Source organism: Myotis daubentonii, chromosome 2 (assembly GCF_963259705.1).
Source record: "Myotis daubentonii chromosome 2, mMyoDau2.1, whole genome shotgun sequence".
NCBI lineage: Eukaryota > Metazoa > Chordata > Mammalia > Chiroptera > Vespertilionidae > Myotis > Myotis daubentonii.
Window position 1 is genome coordinate 77,911,466 of NC_081841.1, and position 25,135 is coordinate 77,936,600.

The window sequence follows — 25,135 nt, forward strand, 5'->3', positions numbered from 1 at the left end:
ATCCAGGTTAAAAAGTGAGTCAACTAACCCAAATGCACTTACAAACATAGTGGGTCAGTTTTACAGAAAATAACTGTGACCTTTTTTTAGAAGGGGATGAATTGCTTTTTCACTGTGTTGGCTTTTTCACTATGTATACACACACTTTTAATAATTATAAAATCAGTGTTTATTAAAGTACATTTCATTTTCAAAATTGGGCGATCAGTCATGAAACTGTGTGTACTTTGAGGGGGGGAACTATATATTATGAACAATAAGGGAGTCTACTTTTGTTTCCCATATGTAACTAGAGCAATCTGTCGATACAAAATGTGTGGTGTCAGAGCATCTAGAATAGTCCACTCACAGCTTTTATTTTATTTGCAAAAATATTTAAAATGCCAGCCTGTGTCCTCATTCATAGCAAGACATAAGAATGTATCACTAAGAAAACACACTTGAAAAAAATGCAGATATTTCTGCTCTATTGGAAAGAAACACAGAAAATTAGTCACACTTACCATTAAAAATCATAACTGTAATATTCCCTTCCTTTACATGAAGTTGAAATTATATTTCCTTGACCCAATGTCTTATATGTAAACACAGAATTTAATATATGGCAATCATTTTCCTATCAGTTAAAACAAAAGTAGTCAGGACACAAGTATAGGTCAAATATGATAAAAACTTGAAGATCTTATTTTTATCTCAAAAAGGTACCTAATTTCTAAGGAATTTCTAGTTAGTTGATCTGAGGCTTTGGTTCAGAATAAAAATTTCCTACATTATAATTATACACTTGTGATTGTTTAACAATTTATTTCCACTTACAAATCATGCCCTAAAAGAAAAATAACGCACAAGGGCTTTTAGCAACTGGGAAGTTATTTGATTGCAACTCTTTTGCAATTATGAATTCCATAGTTAACTGTAATCAGCAACCTTTTGAAAGCCTCTTTTATGCTTAAAACCAGGCTTTCTAGAGCCTGCATCTGCCATAATTGGGTTTCTGAAGTCTGTACAGCTCACTTCATTTGCCTTCTGTGCTCAGATTCATAAGAGAAAAATGTTTATTAAAAGCAAAGAGGAAGAGGGAGGAATCACAATATCCAGCACTGTGAACAAATAAATATTTTCCAAAATGCCCACCAATGTCTGTGTTTGCTGTATCCGTTGTTTATTTCAGCTGCTGGTCGGGATCATCCAGGCTGCCGAGCTGCCCGCTTTGGACATGGGCGGCACATCTGACCCATATGTGAAAGTGTTTCTGCTGCCCGACAAAAAGAAGAAATTTGAGACAAAAGTCCACCGAAAGACCCTCAATCCTGTCTTCAATGAGCAATTTACTTTCAAGGTATTGTTTTATACTTACTAATTTTTCCTCTGTTGTTTTAGATAAGCGACTGAGCTCATCCTGACACCTACACAGACATGCACATGACCGCTTGTTTGTAGATTTAAAGGGATTCTATTCAGAATATTTAAAATTCTTATTTTCCATCCAGTGAGGATTTTGCATTGCATTTAGATTTAGCCAAAGTAGGATTCAGCTCGGCCATTCAGAATAAAATGCAGGCTGGAATATGACTGAGAGGTCATGTCCACATATAAAAAGTGAGGTCACCTTCAAGTGTGTGCCAATAGGCTTGACATTTTCCTCTCTATAAAATAAAGTCAAAAAAAATAATGGAATTATTGTTTTTAAGTTTCAAAGTTCCTGAACATAGGTAAACCCTGTTGCAATCACAGAATAAAGTAAGCTATGTCCATTGTTCAAATGATGCAAATAGACATTTCTCTCATTGCCAACTTCTGTGTGCACAGGGGCAAACTCGACAGGAACATGCGCTTTGCAGGCCTCAGGCATCTCTGCATAGACAAGTGCTGTGGTCTTATCTAGAAGTCACACGTACAAATAGTTCTTTTATGGATATATTGAATATGAGAAAACTATGTAGATGCATTACTTAAAACAATACATTTCTGAAAACAAAGGAATGTATGTAACTTCCCAGTAGGCTGATGCAAAACCACCTGTCCCTCAACCAGCTGTACAGAAAGCATGTGCCTCATGTTAGTGAACATCCTGGTCTGAAATAAATGGCTGCTCTGAGGCCACAAGTCATTTTTCTAGAACTTTGTTCCCAATTTTCTAAAAGAGCAGTATCTCTATTCACTCTGAAACTTTTGAGATTTTATAGACAAAAGTTCCTAATGGAAGTAAACCTAATAAAATCTACAGTTTTCTATGCCTAGGATAGTTAATTTACAGTAACAGTAAAAACATTTTGGAAATACTAGGCTTCTGAAGAGTTAACCACTATGATCAATATACTACAGAACATAACATGAAAACAGAACTAAACCAATTGCAAGTGATAATCACAATCATTTTGACTATGTATGAATCTTAATTTATGTTAGTCATTTCTAACCACAATTTACTAAGCAGATTCTTACATTATTTGAAGTAATATTATGTGGCCTTTTGTTTTGAGTTACCTATGTTATTTATTTTTTTAATGTATTGGTAATTGTTAGTAATTTCTCTGACTTCAAGAAGTTTAATTATTGGAAATTTTAAATTGTCTATAAAATTTTACCATTTTATTGTAAGAAGGTTGATCAAGTCATAAATCCTACCAAGCTACAATATACTTCAATATATTTAAGGAATATACCACTGTTTCTAGAGAACTGGACAATTTATCCATGAGATGTTATATATTATGCATCTTGAAATGCCATAGACAATATGATATAGAAATAGGAGCACAATCGAGTTTAAAGAGGATTGGCTTTGAAAAGTGAGTTCAAATCCAATTAACATGAACCCTACATGCCCAAAACTCCTACTTGAAGGAGCTACTAATCATTCAAACAAAAAAATATTAGGTGCCTGCTGCGTGCCAACACTGTGCTAAATACCTTCAATATCTTCACTCAGCCTCACACAGCACCATGAGGTAGGTACTGCTATATCACTATTATTCTGGCAGATGAAAAAGCTGAGGTTTATTCACTTTGCCTCAGTGCCTTCAGCTGGGAAGTGGGGACACCCAGACCCAGCCCTATCTAAGCCCAGGTTTTTGATTGATGTTACCTCAGTACAATCTCACACACATACACACACACACACACACACACACACACACACCCCTAAAGATATTTAGCGGAGAAGATAAAATTTTCAAGAGTTTATCCCTACTTTAAAATCTCTTATTTCTTCTTTGAAATTCAACTCTTTGAAAGGGTTTATTTTTTTTTCTACTAAGAATGGAAAAAGCATTGTGCCTAGTTCTTAATTGTAGTATTTTAATCAAATTCCAAATAGTTAACAATGGCAGAAAAAAATTTGGTAAACTAAAATTTCTTATACATATATGGTCCAATATTCTTCCTTCTCCTTTCCTTCTTAATATACAGAGTTAATTGAGAAATGTTTGCTGAAGCATAAGACAACTATTTACACTGATAAAATAATAGAAAATGTATGAAAATTGATCAAACCTTCAATACAAGTCTAAACAATTTCTTAATTAGGCATTTCTATTCAGTTACTGAAGTGTAGCTCACTTGGATTGCACTGCTTTCCCTGAATATTAAAAATGTTACTAATAAACCTCCCAACCCATAGCAGCTGTCCCAGATATATTTGAACAGCTGGAGAATTCATCAGTTCTTGGCTTTTGCCACCACTCATCCTAAAGAGTGTCATACCTAAGAATGAACTTTAAGATCTCTATTATAATGCATCCCTGATATTCAAAACATCAATTTTCTAGTCAGCTCTTGTCAATCAGTAAATTATTTTAGAGAGTAGGTGAGGCACCTTGTGAATTTCATTTAAATCCTTTTAGACTTCTAGAATAGCTTTTAGCAAGTCATTAATTCATTATAATACGGCATCAAGTGGCTTGAAAGTTATCTACCTTGAAAAAGTTACACTCTCACAATATAACTTAACAACAATAATGAAATAGTCTGCAAGGAAAACTTTATATAGTCAAATTGGCTTGGTTTATTATTGTATTCATCTTGAAGTGTTTATAGCATGACTAATAGTAGGATTCATTACTAATAATACTAACAGCTTCCAGAAGTTTGGGATGAAGTGATAAATTACTAAGGGAAGTCCCCATTTCCTCCCAAGTAATTTAAGCTGTAAGCAGTTCATCAAATGATTCCATTTGAGAAAATACCAAAAGCACAATTATCTCCCTGGTCAGTTTATAAATATTAAAATTAAATATTGTAAACAAGTAATGTGTTCTAAGCATTTTTGTGAACAGATTTTTATCCTCATCTCTTTTCATTTAGGTGCCGTATTCGGAATTGGGAGGCAAAACTCTCGTGATGGCTGTGTACGATTTTGATCGTTTCTCCAAGCATGACATCATCGGGGAATTTAAAGTCCCCATGAACACAGTGGATTTCGGTCATGTAACTGAGGAATGGCGTGATCTGCAGAGTGCTGAGAAGGAAGAGGTAAGAAAAACATTAGCATTTCAAAGATGACAAACTGTACTCACCCGTTCCACTCACGTAATAACCTACTGAGAGCTGCTCTTTACAGAATGATGTGGGCGTCCAGCTGCTGACAGCTGGCAAAATAGGGTCAGGGGACTGCATAACCTCATTAGAAAGTACACAGGTCTTCTGGGTGTTATTTGAAAGAAAAGAGAAATGTTTGTATACCGTGTCTATCGACAATTCCCTGAAGAGACAGACAGACAGACACACACACACACACACACACACACACACACACACACACACACTTTTAAAAGCTTATCACACATGTACTTCTTTAGAACAACAGTAAACTATCATCTTATTCTTTGTATTTTGCCACAATCATTCTGTATTGCTACATAGGTTTTCTAGCTATTAAACAGAAATAAAATGGCACTTTTTCCTTGATTATGTCTGGATATCACAGACAGTTCATTGTTTCTCCTGAAGATATCCGAGCATGATGGGTGAAACATCAAATATAATTCACAAGGGCTGATATTAAATCCATTTTTTAAATGGCTCACATTTTTATAGTAGTCTTCACATTGTTTCCTCCCAGCTTGAATAGTTTAACCCAGGGTTTTTCTGTGATTTAAAAGGGGAAGTTCAATATTCTTAGTGCATTTAAACTGCATAATAATCAGTTCTATTGGATTATGCTATGCCTGCCTGGAACTGGCATTTTTCTGTGATAAAGTCTCAATAGGCCAATACCAGAATGGCAAACAACTCCTAGCTTCTCTGAACTCTAAAGCAATGCCTTTTGCAGTCATTTTTTGGATCCTGACATGAGTTTATCATTACCCAAGAGATTGCCAATAGCCTCCATTATTTAGGACCACCAAGGATTCCATAGATGTGGTCACTTTCAGACTACCATGGAGGTCAGCGAGTGGCCCAAGCCTCCCGAGAAACTCAGCCAAGCCCCTCACCTGGGAATCCTCTCAGCCTGAGGTTTTCTGTGGTCAATACAGTGACATGAGGTTTTAGAACAGACTTGTGATTGCTATACAGAAACTGAATTTTAATAGTGCTCTAAAGTTATTTGGTTGTACAAAAGGAGTCAAAATTATTGGAGTTAAGCTCTGCTTTCTTTTTGGAAGGAAATATAAATAACATAACCAAATAAGTTAGTCAAAATTAGATTCTGGGATAATGAGATAGATTTAGCCCTACTGTGGATTTTCAAGAGCAACCCAAAGGTAATACTGAGTTTTTAAATTTTATAATTTTTATAAGTAGCTCTTACCTATGAGTAAAGCATCAACTTTAAATTGAACATGTTATGAAAACAGAAACATGAGCTATTTCATTGAATTTTTATATTTTATTGAAATGTTTGATTCTGTTAAAATTGCTCAGTTCTAGGGGTTAGCAAAGTGGAACCACAACAAATATTTATTAACTAATTGGTTATTAATTGACTGGGTTTTGGTTGGTTTATTGGTTGAATATCGGAATATAATCTACTTGTGTTTCACAATGCCCATCTGGCCAGACTGCATGGCTCACACTACTGGCCTCCATTTAGTAACTATCAAGTGACCTGGAATTCCAACATCAAACCCCGGTGGGTTTCTGTAAAGTTGGTGTATTCCTTGAGTGAAAGCGATGCATGCCATCAAATAACTTTTCTCTTTCAAAAATTCTTTGAATATTGGCCGAGTTTGAGGCTTGACACTAAGCTGACAGGTTTGGTTGGACTCAAGAATCCAGGATAGGCTGACTGTGCGAGAGGAATCACATTCTCACACCTTTCGCTGCCCTCTTCCTCTTTCTGTATTTCTTTCTCTTTCTTCCCTAAGACTCTTTTCACCCAATTTATTAAAAAATATTCATCATGAGAGTTTCTATTATGCCTGCTGTCTTCTTGGAGTTGTAGTAGATGTTTTAAAAAAAGTGAAAATGATCAATACCGCTTCTATCTTGTGGAATTTAGTGTTGTCCCCTTTCTCTCCTTCATTCCAATCTTTGCCTTACTTATTGCCAGCTAGACTGGTTTCTGAATAAAGTCCTATCTAAAAATCAACTCCTGGCTTTCAATACTGACCAATCTATTTACTAGCTTGGAGACACTGGGTAAATCACTTAAGCTCTCTAAATTCAGTTTTTTAATCTAGAAAGGGGCCGAACATTATCTACCTTTTATTTTACAGATGAAGTGGGCTAGAGTATCAAGTTCCAGTATGTAATAAGTGCTCAGTAAACAAGCTTATTGTTCTCTTTCTCCTGTTTCACATTGCCCCATTCACTCCTCCATTTCCCCACTATATATCTATATCTACTTCTCTATCCTTTTTCTTACCACCTTTGTACTTATTGAAAGTCTCTGTAAGTTTTTAATGGGAAATAATTCTACAATCATATCTTTAAACTCTGGAGTTTTTCCCCTTTACTATCTACTCGGGAATAGTAATTTTTGGTTTTCAGTTGAGTGACTATTTCCTTTTATCATGATCTGGAGAACATCATGAAATAGATGTCTAGTTTACAAAGTATCATTGGATGACTAGAGTTGAGTATAAACTTTCTCATACTAAATGAAGTCAGATTCCAATTACATTTTATATCTGAAGAATTACTGATTCTCACTGATATGTGCTCTATCTTTTCATACTCCCGTTAACTGCCAAAAATCCTAGTTGCATGAATAAATTGAAGTCTTAGGTGGACTTTAGTTCTCGTGATTTTAAAAATTTATTTTTCCATTTTACATGAGCAATTCTGTTCATGACTTTAGTGTGTTTCCATCTAACAGTGCAAAAAAATATTTTTATTGTCATAAGGAGTTAAAGATATTAAGGAAAATGAGAAAAAAGAATTCAAGAAATAGTTTTGGAATCTACAACAGAGCCACTAACCATGGTAGTCTATTCGGGTAGAGACTTGGATTTAAATGGGTTAACTCAATGCACTGAGTTCCAACCCAGTGTTTTTGATAGAATGTTGCCAGAAAGTTGAAAAACATAAAAGTCATAAGATGAAGTGATTATGTAAGTGAAAGAATTGTAATTTTAATGATCATTTAAGTGTGCAAATAACTTAGAAAAAAATGGGAAGGAGCCTTATCTGGAAGTTACTAAGTATATGTTTAAAATGGGTGGAAGATGGTATAGGGGGAATAAGTGATGTTATAAAAAAATAAAATAAAGGAAAACATAACTAAATAAGTAAACAAATACATAGCTACGTACATACGTATATAAATACAGAGAGTGTTGAAGAGAGAAGCTGCCAGGAAGAGCTATAAACAAGCACGCTGTTCCCCCTGTTAGGTTCTAGCCCCTGGTGAAAACATCTATGGTGAGCTTTCCATTCTGACTTAACAACGTTTTTCTATATAACATACTCAGAGCCACCTGACTGGCTTAGGTTCACTTGCCATTTTTAGGTTACTTGATTGACCACTTTCTCTCCTTCCACTTCCCCACCTCCCAACAGATGAACACAGAATTTGACCTTACAGACAGCTATATCTTTATATTTCTTTTGTGTGTTTTTTAAACATAAATGTATATCCTATGAGTTTTGAGAGACATTTATGTTTTCTTCATTTTCCCCTTCTCATTATAGGGCCTCAAAAATCATTCTTTATAATTAGTACTAGGGGCCCGGTGCACGAAATTCGTGCACTGGGTGTGGGGCGGGGGGGAGTGTCCCTCAGCCCAGCCTGCCCCCTCTCACATACTGGGAGCCCTCAGGCGTTGACCCCCATCACCCTCCAATCACAGGATCGGCCCCTTGCCCAGGCCTGACGCCTCTGGCCTAGGCCTCCGGCCCGGGCAGCGGGGACCTGCAGTGGCAGCAGGGGCACCGCGATCACGCAGGCTCTGCCCCTGCCCCTGCAGGATGCCTCTGGCTGAGGTGTCCGGCCCGGGCAGCGGGGACCCACAGCTGCAGCGGCCCCACGATCGTGGGCTCCGCTTTAGGCCCAGACAAGGGGCCCCTAGCTCCTGGGACTGCCAGCTTCGACCGTGCCCAGCTCCCATCGCTGGCTCCACCCCTACTTCCTGCTATCACTGCCCAGGGCGGCAAAGGCGCCTGATTCTCCAATCATGGCTGGGGGGCAGGGCAAAGGCGGCCCCAGGGCCGCCTTTGCCCTGCCCCCCAGCTCTTAGCTCCCCCCTGGGTTTCCGATCACTGTCAGTGGCAGGGGGCTTCTTCCTGCTTTCCCTTTCGCCTCCCTGCATTGTGCCTACATATGCAAATTAACCGCCATCTTGTTGGCAGTTAACTGCCAATCTTAGTTGGCAGTTAATTTGCATATAGCCCTGATTAGCCAATGAAAAGGGTATCGTCATACGCCAATTACCATTTTTCTCTTTTATTAGTGTAGATATTCAGTTCTTCCATTGCTCCACCCACAAGTCCAACCTGAAACCAACCTTCAGACTTTTAGAATAATCCTTTCATTTACTATGTTCACTTAAATACTTCAAATGTTACAATCAATAGCCATGCCTCCATTTTTATATGTAAATTTTATTTATAATCATTTTAGAAATTGTCTCAGTCCTGCACCCCAGAGTCAAGAACCTCTTCAAAGCATTTAGTATATTTTTTCAATCACCAGTACTACTTATCTTGGCATTTTTATTTTAGTATTTTGTTCTTTTTTTAGTATTTGTTCCTATCTTAGTATTTTTATATTAGTATTTTGTTCCTATTTTAGTATTTTGTTCTTTTATATCCCCATGCCTCCCAGTAATACTTATTTCAAAAGAAAAAGGAAAAAAGAAAGCATAAGAAATAAATTAGATACTACCACCAGAATATAACTTGAGTCCTTTTTTTTTTCTTTTCTGAGCGAGTGTTTCTCATAACTTGACCAGTACTGTTTTGTGTCCATGAGAGAATATGTCTATCACTTCTGCTTTGTGTAAAATTCATTAAAGACTGATTTTTAAATGAGATTCTGTAATCCAGTGCAAATGGAAAAAAAATTGATTGCTGAATTAAAACAAGTTGCAACATAATTTAATTAGTATCCAAGCAGAAGGGAAGAGAAGCTACTTTAGTGCCTTAATAGAAAATCAATTTTGTAAGAAAAATTCACATTTTGAAGCCTAATTGGGAAAACATTTACTTCACAGAAAAGCAAAGAATACATATTCAATCAAATGGCAAAAGTTTTTTAGATTCCAATGGTCAGTTACTTGATACTTCTTTAGAATGAGTTAAACTCATTATTCCTTATAGCATCTTTTTTTTGTCAAGGATCATGAAAGAACTGATGCTATTTCTAAGAACACTTAGCAGTCAGTCGGTGACTCATGACTGCCAATAATCTGCATACAACAAATCAATGCCCTGAATGGGAATCCTTATAAAAGGTTAATTGCTGGAAGGAAAAACATGGATGCCAGTAAGAACCTGCCTTGTCATTCACAATCTATCACATTAGAGAAATGCAACAAAGACACTGATTTTGATCCATAGCATTCCAGGAAGGTTCCCATACCAGCAGGGACCCATGTCTATTGCTTCTCACTGCAAAACCAAGTTCGATCACAGAGGGAAAGCACACAAGAGGCATGCAAAAATATTTTTGAATGAATAATTGGGGAGAGATGATTATTATCCTGGGTGAAATGTTTCAAAACTTTCCTTTTAAGTTCATGCTGATAATAATAGATGCTTAGCAAAATCATTGTTACTGGTTTTGTTGACTGTCACAAAAATGATGATAGTTTTTCTCTCATTTTTTTATTGTAAAGGCTTACTCAGTCTCTCTTCTGTAACCCTTCTTTCATACTATTTCCATGATGCATAGAGAGCTTGGGGTTTAGCTAAATCTTAAGTTAAGATTTAGTTAAAGCTATGATGTAAGTTTCTGATTACATCATGGAAATGTACCCAGATGGAAATGAAAACACTTACAAAAGGAAATTTCAAAGAATTTTAACAAAAATTAAGTTAATCATATCTAGTCAGATTTATACTATAGTAGATATAATAGTACTGAATTATTTTAAAATATATTAAGACCATGACATATTTTAGTGTATTTAGTATCTATATGTCCATTTTATGGAACTGGAACATAATTTTCCTTTGAACTATAACAGAAGTTGCATTTAATTTTTTTATATGTCTTTGGCTATAACTCTGGTTTACTTGAGTCTGAGTGTTTGGTCGGAATTTCAATGATCAATTATAATGATTGTTATGCATAATAAGTATTGTCTGCTTCATGATGTGGTTTCCAATAACATCATAGGAAAAAGCAAATAACTTAAGATATTCCTCTATAGGACTGCAATTTGATTGCCTTTCTAGTCTAAAAAGACTTTTCAGGAACAAATGGATAAAACCAAATTCTTCACTGAGTCTCTAAATGAAAATTTGATATTGTTATTTTTATTGTGAATTTCCTAAAAATAATATAAATTTAGACTCTAATTTAGAGCATTAAGTGAGAGAAGAGATCCTGGGCATGTTCAAAATGCCCTTTGAGAACATTCCATTGCTCCCCCACTGTCAGACCTAAACCTATTCCCTTCACAACCTCAACCACCCAAAGGCCCGTGTTTCCAGCCCTGCTTCCTTGTTTCCAAAATTCATTTTCATTAACGTTTACCTTAGCTTCTCTGCCTCGGCTATACACACAAATAAGAGCAACCATTTACTGAGAGTCTGCTGTATGCCAACAAAAGTCATTCTTATGGCATTCTTTAAAATTGGATGATTAAACCTGGTTTACAGAATGAGGGGTAACAGACCTGCAGCCCAGAAAAGTCTAAGAAATTTGTCCAAGTTCATACCAACAACGCCAGAGCTAAAATTCAAATACAGGTCTGCAGCCCACACTATTTCATCACACCATATTCTTTAAACAGTCTTTCTCAGTCTCTTCAGCCACACACATACAGATACACATAGACATACACATACACAATTAATGCAAATTAGTTTTTCTTAGTTTCTTCTTCTTTTTTTTTTTTTTTTTTTTTTTGGTTGGGGTGGGAATCAGCATTTGGTCAATTAGTTTTGACAACTTGCAACTAGTTAAGATCTACATATACATTTTCCCTTTCAAATATTATAACACATTGCAAATATATGCAACATAGCAAAAAAGAAAAGCAGTACTAGCTATGGCATTTTTGTTTCTTCTTAATAATAATTAATAAATACTCAGCATGAATTTCTGCCCAGAATACAAAGCCCTAAAATTCAAAGATACTCATTATCACAAACATGTTATTATTCACTCGTGAGTGCTGAGGAATTTAATGAAGGCAGAGGCATTTTGCTTTCCATTAAAGAAACACACGATTAAATGGAATATAAATTTCCATTTATTCATTCAAAACATATATTAAATACCTGTGAAATTAGCACTGTAAAGTGTATAAAATGAAAGATTACAATTTACACTTGGGAAATGGTCAGTAATAGTAGCAAAATTTTATAATGTAAAATGTATTTGAAACATAGCTTTGTCTGATGCCAAAGGAATTCTTATTTTGTGGGTGAGGCCAGGAGTTTAGGGGGAAATCTACTGTTTTTACCATTTAATTGTTTCCAGAGTATTTTTCCTCTCACTGTAGGGCCAGTGGTGGTCTTGATATGTGTCTTCCACCCACTCCCGTCCACCCTTCCCAGGTTTTAAGTGCCTGAAGGCAAAGTGGAATAGCACCTAAGCTTTTGGGGAAGCTCATGGGAAAATCCTTTGTCAATCTACTTTAAACAAAACAACTTCAATACTTGCAATTCCCCTGCTCGCCCTATCTCCTTTTTTTCTTTATCTCTTCAAAAGGGGAACTCGGGGAACAAATAAACCATTTAGCTTACTGTTTTGCTATACATTAAGTGTCCCCCAAGTTGCTAATAACATGCAATTATTTCTCCCTGAAATGGACCCTAGCCAAGATTCTGAGCCAGGGATGTATGTCAGGGTGCCCCCTGGGGTATCCCCTGGGCTCCAGAGCCCAACTGGCAGACTACTGGCTTGGAAAACACAGGAGAGCAATGGGCAGTAGGCAACCCAGAGCCCAGCAAATCCAGCCTGGGGCAAGGCATCCCCCACACCTTCCCAGTGCTGAGCGGGCAACGTGAAAGATGATGGGTTTCATCTCAGAATGAGCCCCTGCTTTCAACAGCCTTTCCAAAAGTACTTCTCACTCAGTATTCTTCTTTTCATGTGGAACATAATTAGTTTATATGCAACAACAATTTGTGGACTTCAGAAAACACTAGAGTGTAGAGCTGAACATTCATGAGTAAAGTGGAAGGCTCCAGGGACAATTCTATAAAGGGAAAATATTTTTTTAAAATACTCCTAGTCAAATCTTCTCATTCTCTAAGCTGCAAAACGCTCCAGAATGTGGTGAGAGGTTGTTTACCAAAGTTAACCAACTGCTCTTCCCTTCAAAATGTTATTTCTACATGAATAAATCTGTATTCTGAAAAGGCCCCTTCCCTAAACTGCCGCTGTCTGCTTGTGTTTGAAGAGATGGGTTGGGGGAAATGTCTTGCAGGAACCAGCACCGTGTCAGGAATAGGTTGTTCTTCATTGTACCTCACTGTCAAAAAATAAAGACTGAGCGAGATTAGAATATTAAAACAGGTCAAGAGCCTGGAGTTTTTGTTTATATGTTAGAATGTATTTTTGGATAGCCTAGGTCACAAAGAGGGAATGCAGACAGCATTTGAAATGCTTGCCTGATACAAAATCAACATCAATGTTTACCTTAGAATCTGAGGGAAGACGGATGCTTCTTTTTGGGGGCATTGACTCTCCAAGCACTATCACACGGGTACTTGGCTCATGTTGAGGCCATGTTTGAAAATGACAAAGGCTACTTTTAGGAAAAAAAAAATGCCACTTTCGTTTCTTTTTGGTAGACAATTAAATCAAATCTCTGTCAACTAGAAAAAAATCAAGTAGAGCACAAACTTGTCTTTAATCTGTTTTAACTCATGTCTATTAAGTATTTGCATGAGCCAGACACTGTGCTAAGTGTGGTAGCCTATGTACTTCTTACAATAACACTACAGGGCAGGTACCATTATTATCCCATATTTATAGACAAAGAAACTGAATCTCAGAGAAAATGGAAATCACATGAGGCCACACAACTAATGGGAGGGCCGAAACTCCCACTTTGATCTGACTCCAAAGACAAACACATCACTCTGGATTCCTCTGAAAAAAAAGCTTACAGGGCTATGCTAGGAATGGTATTTTAGACTTGAACACACCCCATAGTTTGTTTCTCTTACCCCCAATTCTTCCAACTCCAAGGCCACACCACACTGCACAAAGGGAGGTGTGGGAGAGAGGGGGAGGGCTGCAACAGCCTACCTCAATTTGATACCTCTCCCTACTCCCAAGTCTCTTAGCCTCTCCCAAGCTTTCCAGGTGAGTCTTTCTGTGACATAGATATATCTGTGATAAATCCCAAATAGGGTTCATATGTTTCTGTACCCATTTCTCTCTATTCCCATCCTCTGATTTGTTCCATTCATTATATTGTAAGTTCCTAGAAGGAGGAAATAATTGCTTCCATTTCTCCCATCACTTGTCCTTATATCGGGAATGATGATGAACAGGATGTAAGACATCCTACCTTCTTATTATATCTGAAACCCCAAAGGTCCATCAAACATTTTAATGTTCCCCAGGCAGTGTTTAATTAGGTATACTTACACATAAGAGAAATTTCTTTGCAAAAAACAAAAATCTTTGTATGCTTAGTTTTCTAAGCACCTGCTTCATAAAACAATAGAAGCTCCTTGCTAGCACTTTACAGGGAAGATAAGATACTGAGCTCTGCAGAATTGCCCAGTTTTTGTCATTACTGAAATAATTTTTAAAGAACAGTAAATCTGCCAAAAATGGATGGTTCCCTTAGAAAGCACTACAACTGGAAATGTGACAAATGACCCTCTTCCTAAACTTCCATCCCAAGACTCTATCTCTTGTGAGAAAAAGGAGAGAAAAAGCAGGAGCTACATCTTATAAAACCAGGGGATAACAAATGCCTTATTGTCTGGTCCTCAGCTTATTCTTTCCTCAAATCCAAATACTTAATATTTTCAATAAGTTATAGCATTCCTGCCTGATGATTTTTATTTCATCTTTATATGAATTATTTCAACCAATTCCACATACAATTTACCAAATTTTTAAACTCTTTATATCGGGTCTGAATTTTAGCAGGTTCACTAGCCTTTATTAAATGAGCAGCTATTGTAATTTTCAATCATGACTTTCAAAGCCTTGGATGAGTGGGTCTAGACCTGGTTTGCTGCATGGCCAGTATGTCCACCAGGTGATGCCTAGAGTCCTTCATTCTCACCAGGACCCCCACAGAGCCAATCTCTTCCACCTGCTGGCTATGTTTCCTTTTCAAAAGTTTCCTAATTGAGAAACCAAAAAGGCGGCTTAGGTAAACACCGGAAATTGCTGCCTCGCACAACCACTTCAAAAATACAACTAAACGACAAAACGGACATCATCCAGAACCACAGGAAGGCTGGCTGAGTGGAAATTCTACAACTAGAAGGAAAGAGAAAAGCACACTGAGACTCAGAGGAGCTGCGGAGGTGGAGTGCAGAGGTACAGAGGCACACGTGGAAAGGGCTGGCAACTGAGGACATGGTTGTCTTTTTCAATCGGGAGGGAGTCTCAAGCTCCCGACTGCTCTGAACTCTAGTTCCGGGCAAGTCTCTGGGGACCCCGACTCATACGGGGAGAAACTGGACTGTCTGGCATCAGTCGGAACTCAAGGGCGGCTTTCTCTCAGAGGTGCTTGCAGCGATTACCTCGGGACACTGAGACCCAGGACCTCTTAGGGCAGGGCTGAGGAATAGCCATAGCTGTTTGCTCCACCCTGTTGATTCCCTGAGACCCTGCCACACCCGAGCTGTTCGCAGAGGCTTTTGCATATGAACGGCCTGGCCCTCTGCAATCTGAAAATTACCTAACAAACTGCAGCTGGGTCAGAGAGATCCAGAACTCCTAAAAAAAGGCCCAAAGCCCCACAGCAGTTTGCATTGCTTCACAGCTAGGCCTCATCTGGGCACCTCCAAACCCCAAACAAAGAAGACGAATCTGCAGATCTCTCCATAGCTCCTGCTGGGTAGCCTCAGGCAGAGGATAAATTAGCACCTCTGTAGAGATCCAAGAGCCAGTGTACCCAGTGGTCAGTGTGGGACCATCCAGATGACAACTCCTCAGATCCATAAGGGACACACACAGCAGGCAAACTCAGTGAGCACCAAAGCCCCACTGAAGCATGTCTTGCCCCAGAAGGGTATCTCCAGCACAGAGGTTCTCCCACTGCAGACACAGCTGATTCTCACAGCCAATTGGCCTGGAGGTCAATTCCTCCCAGTGTTACCTACAACAATCAAGGATTAACTACAACAAGACTGTGCACAAAGCCCACAAGGGAGTGCACCAAGAGTGTGTCCACCTCAGGTAATTGGGGAGGCTGAGCCACTAGGCATATAGGACACATAGCACAGAAAGCCACTCTATCGACAAAAGGAAGCATAAAAAATGCGGAGACAAAGAAACAGGTCACAAATGACAGAAATGGAGGAAAGCAAACTACTGGATATAGAGTTCAAAACCACATTTATAAGGCTTTTCAAGAATTTTCTAAAAACCGCCGATAAATTTAGTGAGACTCTCAAGAAATCTAGTGAGACCCTCAAGGTTATGAAAAAGGACCAACTAGAAATTAAGCATACACTGACTGAAATAAAGAATATTATACAGAGTTCCAACAGCAGACTAGAGGATTGCAAGAATCAAGTCAAATATTTGAAATACGAAGAAGCAAAAACACCCAACCAGAAAAACAAAAAGAAAAAAGAATCCAAAAATATGAAGATAGTGTAAGGAGCCTCTGGGACAACTTCAAGCATACCAACATCCGAATTATGGGGGTGCCAGAAGAAGAGAGAGAGCAAGATATTAAAAACCTATTTGAAGAAATAATGACAGAAAACTTCCCCTACCTGGTGAAAGAAATAGACTTCCAAGTCCAGGAAGCGCAGAGAACCCCAAACAAAAGGAGTCCAAAGAGGACCACACCAAGACACATCATAATTAAAATGCCAAGAGCAAAGACAAAGAGAGAATTTTAAAAGCAGCAAGAGAAAGAAAGTCAGTTACCTACAAGGGAGTACCCATACGACTGCCAGCTGATTTCTCAACAGGGGGTAAGAGATCAACCAAAGGACTTGTATGCATGCATATAAGCATAACCAATGGACATAAGACACTGGGGGATAGGGGAGGCTAGGGGACTGTCAAGGGCGGGGGGGGAAAAAAGGACACATATATAATACCCTTTGTAATACTTTAAGCAATAAAATAAATAAATAAATAAATAAATAAATAAATAAATAAATAAAATATCAAAAAACAAAAAAAAATAAAAAAATAAAAGTGAGATGCACAAAAAAAAAAAAAAAGAAAGAAAGAAAGAAACTGTGCTGGACAGAAGGGAATGGCAAGAAATATTCAAAGTGACAAATACCAAGAACCTACAACCAAGATTACCCAGCAAAGCTATCATTCAGAATTGAAGGTCAGGTAAAGAGTGTCACAGATAAGAAAAAGCTAAAGGAGTTCATCACCACCCAACCAGTATTATATGAAATGCTGAAAGGTATCCTTTAAGAAGAAGAATTAGAAGAAAAAGGTAAAGATACAAATTATGAACAACAAATACACATCTATCAACAAGTGAATCTAAAAATCAAGTGAATAAATAATTTGATGAACAGAATAAACTGGTGAATATAATAGAATCAGGGGCATAGAAAGGGAGTGGACTGACTATTCTCGGGGGGGAAAGGGGTGTGAGGGGTGCGGGAAGAGACTGGACAAAAATCGTACACCTATGGATGAGGACAGTGCAGGGGGGGGGGGTGGTAAGGGCAGCGGGTGGGGTGGGAACCAGGTGGAGGGGAGCTATGGGGGGAAAAAGAGGAACAACTGTAATAATCTGAACAATAAAGATTTAATTTTAAAAAATTTCCTAATTTTGTAATTCTAATTGTCGGTCAATTCCTTTGGTAAGAAAAACAATTTATAAATTTAATTTAAATCTGAAACAATTAAATACACTAGCTGAATTAAATCTCACAAGCTGATTTATACATGTTACTAAGGCAAATTTGTAAATGAGGAAAATGAGAGGCTCAGAAGCTAAGAAACTTGTCTGAGATCACATAATTAGGAAGTAATGACCAGATACTTAAATCCATGGTTTGCTTCATTCTGAAGCCCATGTTAATTATTTATTTAATATTTTTTTAATATATTTTTATTGATTTCATAAAGAAAGGAAGAAGGAGAGAGAGATAGAAACATCAATGATGAGAGAGAATCATCTATCAGCTACCTCCTGCACTCCCCACCCCTCACTGGGGATTGAGCCCGCAACCCAGGCATGTACTTTGACTGGGAATTGAACCTTGACTGCCTGGTTCATAGGTCGAAGCTCAACCACTGAGCCACGCTGGCTAGGCTATTTTTTTAATCTTTAAATTCCTTTACAGTAGGGACTTGACATCAAATTCCTAACTTTGGGAGCTAGGAATTGTTTAAGAAGAGTATAGGAGATCCAAGCAATTTACTTATGAAAGAAATGTAGCATGTGTCTATGGTGGCCTTTTAACAAATGGATTGGGGTTTGTGCTGAAGAAGTAATCAGGATCAGGAAGATGTCTGTTTAAATAGCATGCATGCTGTCTGAATTCTGTTCTTCCTCTGTTGGTGTGGTGGAGGAAAGGGAATTGTTTATCCCAGTGATTGTTACTCTGCATGCAACAGTGCTGAATCTAAAAACAGAAAAGAGGTGGACGACGTAGCTGAATCTTAATTAAGAGTGATTTAGGCCAGTGCTGCTGTTTGGGGACTCTGGTTTGAGTCTGAGATAAGTATTTACAAGAATGTGTATAAGTGACCAAAGGGGTGGTTTCATGGAAAAATCTAGTACACAACAGCAAGGATCAAACCCTCTTTCAGATCCTCCTGTCCAGCACATAATAAAGTCAGTGTCCTGGGCTAGAACTTAAGTAACTGGGAGCAAAAACATGTGTAATTTCAACAGAGGATAATGCTTGAGACACTGTGTGATCTCCTCTAAGTGGAGCACAGAGCCACTTCTCCGGCCATTAATTTGAGTGCCAAGATGGAAGGTAGGACGCAGAAGCAGGGAGCATACCAGGGAGAGTGTAGTGGACTCTTTCTTTCCTGGCCCTGATGTGGCGACTGGCCATCTCCCACTGCCCCGCCCATTCTCAGTATATCAGTCCCGCATATGTTCTCTAAGAAAATGTTTCAGGGTGCCTCCTTTCCAGATAAAATCATATGCATTTCTCTTCAGAACTGAGGATGGAAATGATTCATTTCCTCAATGCAAGTTCTGGCACACCTAAACAAAGATTTGTAAATGGTAAGCTAAAATCTCCCAAAGAATTTAAGACACTGATTATTCAAACATATTCTGAGACTGTGAAATTTGAGAACTAATGTATCCCTACTTGGAAACTACTGACATCACCTTCTATGCCTTATCTATATATATATATATATATATATATATATATATATATATATATATATATATATATATATATATATATATAAGCCTAAGCGGCCATTTGACCATTTAACCATTCGACCAGTCGCTATGATGTGCACTGACCACTAGGGGGCAGATGCTCAAATCACAGGCATGGAAACATGGAAAAGACTGATGAATCTCAGAGGGAAGGAGGGAGGGGAGAGCAGGAAGAGACTAACCAAAGATCTTATATGCATACTAGAGGCCTGGTGCATGGATTCGTGCACCAGTGGCGTCCCTCAGCCTAGCCTGCAGAGATGGGGCCCAAACCGGCTCTCCAACATTCCCCGAGGGGTCCTGGATTGCGAGAGGGTGCAATGAATCCATGCACCAGGCCTTTAGTTTTATTAATAACCAAAATTACTTTCTTCCTTAAAAGGCTCAATCTGTTTAGATTATCGTTATATGTTCCATTTTATTTTGTTTCATTCATTTATATTTAGGCCCCAAAATGCAGATCATTAACCGAGTGATGAGTTTAAGATTTACGTGGTCTGTTTTTATGAATGAAACAGTGATTATTGTTAACATTGCTTCAGATTTGCATGACACTCACATGCTCCAGAGTCCCTTGGCTTCTAGACCACCGTCTCTCTTTCCTCAAGTCTCAGGGCTGTGGCATTTTTGATAATTGCCCATCTGATGTGAGTTCTCATGATAGAAAAACCAGAATCTCTTTCTCTGAATGAGAAAACTGAGTAATGAATTTCATTAATTGGGGGCAAAATATCCATTTGAGTCAGCTTAGAATGACCTTCAGAAGCCACTGAGGTCCAAACAAACAGAAAGGTGTTTAAATCAGGCATAGAAAGCAAAGATGACCTTCCTGTCAGTGTTAAATGTTGAAACAGAAATCTAAAAGAGCCTACTCCTCTGGAGGGTTTTTAAAAATAAGAACTGGGGCATGGATTTGTAGTCCTGCTTCAAGGTAAGGGAATAGACAAGGTGATCTCTCATGGGATCTAGCAGCCCTGTGATTCATCAAAGGTGTTTAAAAAGCCAAGCCATGAAAGAAAAGGAGCTGTAGCATCAATCTAAATCAAGGCTTACATGTACTTTCTCATTTTTTTAACTCCTAATCTCTCCCTGCATTTTCATAGGACCTATCACAGTAGGATATACCCTCTACAATTACTTTGACAAAGAACGATATCAGCGCTTTGTTTTCTTAGTCTCTTTCAAAGTAATCAACTTTTGACAGTGAAAAATAGCAGAAACGAGTCCCTGAAGCTCTGGGCTACAGTGATAGATTTGAGGAGTTGATTTAGCTAAGGGGGTTTCCATATATCAGCCCCTGGCTAACTGTCTTGAGCAAGTGCCCACAGGCAGCAAACTCCAGTGGAAAGTTAGGTAAATGCAATAAAACGGTAGTCATATCAAGTTGACTTTCTGACCAGGTACCTTGTAAAAAGGATACCAGATTTAAAAGCAAAATCTTTTTTTTTAAATGAGGGTCACTCACAGCAAAAGCATTCTATCTAGAGATGTGAAATTTCACATTGTGAAGAATTCTTGCAAACAGAAGCACTAATAAGCTGAGCCTCTGGACTTCATAGCTAAACTACACGGGATTTCATAATCAAGGATGCCAAATTGCTCTAACATGTTTTCATACATTAAAATGGACAGCATGGCCCTAACTGGTTTGGCTCAGTGGATGGATTGTCGGCCTGCAGACTGAAGGGTCCCAGGTTCGATTCCGGCCAAGGGCATGTACCTTGGTTGCGGGCACATCCCCATTAGGGGATGTGCAGGAGGCAGCTGATCGATGTTTCTCTCTCATCGATGTTTCTAGCTCTCTATCCCTCTCTCTTCCTCTCTGTAAAAAATCAATAAAATATATTTAAAATGGACACCATGTTCAATAATGAGAAAATGCTTACTTATATTACCACTTACGGGAATATTAGACAGCCCTTAGACATAATTACATGGCAAATGTCTATTAGTATGTTATGTAGAAGAAAGCAAAATACAATATTTTATATATACACATGTTTTGTTGTAGGGTTTTTGTTATTTTTTCTTAAATATATATATTTTTATTGATTTCAAAGAGGAAGGGAGAGGGAGGGAGAGACGTAAACATTAATGATGAGACAGAATCATTGATTAGGTGACTTTTGCATACCCTCTTACTGGGAATCGAGCCTGCAACCCGGGCATGTGCCCTGACCTGGAATTGAACAGTGACCTCCTGGTTCATAAGTTAACGCTCAACCACTGAGCCGCACCAGCTGTTGTAGGTTTTTAAATATCTGCATATGCATAAAGATAACTTGGGTATCTATGAAAATTAGAATATTGTCTTAGGATGCTAAGATGATATTCCTGGTCCCATTTTAAACATATATGTAAATATAAATACACAAGCATACACATTTGACATAACAAATGACCACTTTTTTCAAAATTTAGTCCAGTATTTTCTGGTTTCAGAATAGGTTTTCTCCCAGGAGTTATAAGAAAATGGGGGCAAACCCACATGATCCTTTCCTCACTCCCTTTTCTGCTACTAAGATCTCCATCAGCTACAATACACACATATTTAAGGGGTTTCCATTTTAACTTATATTCAGCTGACGAGTTTTTCTTTTCCTTTCCCAGAATAGTTTTCTCTAGAAATTTTCCCATATGTTATTCCAGAAAATTATTTAGTGTTTTTCTTTAAGAAATTTGAAAATAAGACCCAGGCCAGTGTGGCTCAGTTGGTTGAGCATCATCCCATGCACCAAGGTCAGGGCAGATGCCTGGGTTGTGGGCTCAAACGTCAGTAGGGGGTGTGTAGGAGGCAGCCAATTTATTTTTTCTCTCTCTCTTTCTTTCTCCCTTCCTCATTCTCTCTAAAATCAATAAAAACATATTTTTTAAAAAAGGAATTAGAAAATGAAAGGTCAAAATAGATCAATATTCCAAAATAAGACTTAGGGCAACCCTGCAGGGCTTCCGTAGGGTTTGAGGTGTGCAGGTTCCCATGTCTTAAATCACTGGGAAAGTGTGCTAAGAAAAGCTGCATGGCTGAACTAAAACCTTGCCTGGCAAAGAGAAGTTTTTGTGATGAATCTTTTCATCCCTTATAAATGAACTAGAGGCCCGATGTATGAAATTCGTAAAAGGAACTCGGCCCTCGCAGCCCCGGCTTTGTCTGGAAGGTTGTCCGGAAGGTCGTTCAGCTGTCCAGTCTAATTAGCATATCATGCTTTTATTATTATAGGAAGGGCAACAGAAAAAGATAAAAGCATATCTTGGATTCATGCAGCAGAAAATATATTGCTGAAAGGTTTTCAATGCCTTTGAGATGCCATCACACAATCATATTGATCCAAATATTTCCTTGAAGCATGGATCTTAAAACACAATTTTCAAGCCAACTGAGTTCTAAGTAGCCATCAAATTTCAGTTCCCTTTTCCTGGCCACAGCAGGAAACTCTTTGGCTGTCGGCAGCTTTGCTCCACTGAAATAAAACCCAGTAACCTTTGGATGTTCTGCTGTAATATCTGAATCCCACTTAAGTGAGTTTCTTCCCAGGGGGATCACGAGGCCTCGGGGAGACCAGGCCATGCATTCATTTGTACAGGACCTTTGGCCTGTTCGGACAGCCAAGGAGAGAGCTTCGCGGCTGGCTTAGCAGAAGCTCAGGGACCGAGACGGCACAGTATTTCCTGGGTCGCTTCCTAAATCACAGCTTCAGCGTGTGAGAGTACACCTACTTGGTGGGGAACGCTGTGTTATGGCTGCAAAGAAAAAAGCATATAACCTCCCTCTTGGAAGATGTGGAAAAACAAACCATTGGGTATTGAACAAGAAAGATAAAGACTATTATGCACCTAATTTCATACCAAAAAAATTAGAACTTACTTAGGAGCTTGCTGTTGCCTTTTCAGTGCCAAGTTCAGGTCTATTTGTAAATGCCAGCTTTGAGTAATTTTAAAAAAGGTATTCAAAATCATTTTCATGAAACTTCCAGGTTCCTGAAAGCAGAGACAGGGTTGCCTCTTCATATGAGGCCTGCAAGGTCCTGCTCTCACACTGACTTAGTGTGGCTGCAGAGAGGACTCGTGGAACAAGAGGGTCTTTGGAGTCAGGGAGGCCTGGCTCAAAGGGCCTCTGCCATTCATGAACTGTGCCAACTTGGAGAAGTCGGCTAACCTCTCACTGCTTTAATTTTCTTATACAAAAGGTGGAGACTACAAAGCCTCTTCGCAGTGTGAATTAGGCCTCAATTAAATAAAAGGCCCATCACATTACTATTATTTCACAATGCAGTACTTGCAAACACCCAGAACTAGTAAGCATTCGATGAATACTAGCTTCCTTTTTTTTCTGTTTCACTCTTCTACACACCATAACTAATCCTATATAATAAAGATGTAGCCCTGACCGGTTTGGCTCAGTGGATAGAGCGCCAGCCTGCGGACTGAAGGGTCCCAGGTTCGATTCCAGTCAAGGGCATGTACCTTGGTTGCGGGCACATCCCCAGTGGGGGGTGTGCAGGAGGCAGCTGATCAATGTTTCTCTCTCATCGATGTTTCTAACTCTCTCTCCCTCTCCCTTCCTCTCTGTAAAAATTTAATAAAATATATTTTAAAAAAATAAAATTAAAATAAAGATGTAATATGCAAATGGTCATTATGCCGTGAAGCGTAAGGACCGATTGTGTAAGAACCGGATCACGGATCAGCAGGAGGGTGGGGCAGCAAGCTATGAGGGGGGTGGGGGGAGGGGAAGAGAGGGAGCTACAGGAGGGCGGGGCAGTGGATGGAGAGCCACTGGAGGGCAGCAGCGAGCTACTGGTGCACGGATTCATGCACAGGGCTACTAGTTAATTATATTACTTAAATTTCCTACTACCTCTTCAAAATACATAGGCCATATTTATTCATAGAGAAGAAAACAAAGCTTCAATCATAAAATGCCATAAAATATTTTCTCATAGGGTAGTCCAACAATATGGGACAGAGATTTTCTTGCCATTCACAGACAGTTCATTTTAGCATAATTATTGAAAAACTCAGCTTTGACTTTGACAATGTCTGGCAGTCCGAAACACCTTTAGATCATACTGCTTTGCCCCCACAGGCCGCACTGGGCTGTTCAGTCTGTGAGGCCTGTGACAAGCTATAGTTAATAAGTTTCCTGTGGTGTCAAAAGTAATAATATTAACACGCCATTGTGAGTTAAATTAATTTTGTTTTGTGCACTGGCCTGCATAAACGTGAATGACATTTCAAAATATGATGAGGCAGGAGCTGAGAAGGAGCCAAAAGGCAAAGGCAAATTGGATGCACTCACTGGAGCAAGGCCAGCATTTGTGGGGTGCAGGAAGGTGGGTGCAGGAAGCATAGGGAGAGGGGTGTTTTGGTTCATTTTGCCCTTTAAAGAAATCCTGAAGAGAGATTCTGTCTTTAGAGAGGCTAGAGATGTTTGACATCCTGTCTCCCTGTTTGAAAATGAAAGAGCTAATCTCTGATTTCAAGTGTCTTCAACCTCCAGATTTTCTTTCTCTGCCTGCAAGAGGCAGCTGATTGGTAATAGCTTTTAAGTGGATAACCGTCAAGTGGCATTTTAAAGTCCTAATGGTTGTGTGTGTTTTTTTCAGAATCCCATACACACACCCTGCTGACGGCAGAGATAAATGTGCTGTCTGTATACAATTAAAAGAGACATTGGACCTAGAAGGAGAGTATCTTAAGATATACCAGCCACCACCAAAGTGGCTGGTATATCTTGTCTTTTTCCATTGGAGCTCCAACATTTCAAGTGTTGCAACCAGCAATCAACTTATGATTTGATGAAAAGAAAGATTTCCCTATATAGAGTTCCTATCCATAGGAACTCTGGACTAGCTTATATTATATGGAACGATTATACTTTAATATATTATCTAAACAGGAACTCTAGAATAGTTTAATGAGGCTGTGTACCTCCTCATACCATGAGCTTGACAATTTAGCCCAGGCCACATCCAACAGTAATAAGCCTCCATTTCTTCCACGAATCTGTGAGCACATTTTGAGGTGTTGTGTTTTTCTTC

At 38.6% G+C, this 25,135-nt stretch overlaps 1 protein-coding gene across 4 annotated transcripts in view; it reads left to right on the forward strand.

Moving 5' to 3' along the window:
• Positions 1-25,135, forward strand: part of SYT1 (synaptotagmin 1) — a 567,791-nt gene that overhangs the window by 419,883 nt on the left and 122,773 nt on the right. For all 4 annotated transcript variants that reach the window (XM_059683704.1, XM_059683702.1, XM_059683701.1 and 1 more), the window contains 2 exons: positions 1,172-1,339; positions 4,306-4,473. In XM_059683704.1, coding sequence (XP_059539687.1) covers positions 1,172-1,339; positions 4,306-4,473 — 336 coding nt within the window. The remainder of the gene's footprint in view (positions 1-1,171; positions 1,340-4,305; positions 4,474-25,135) is intronic.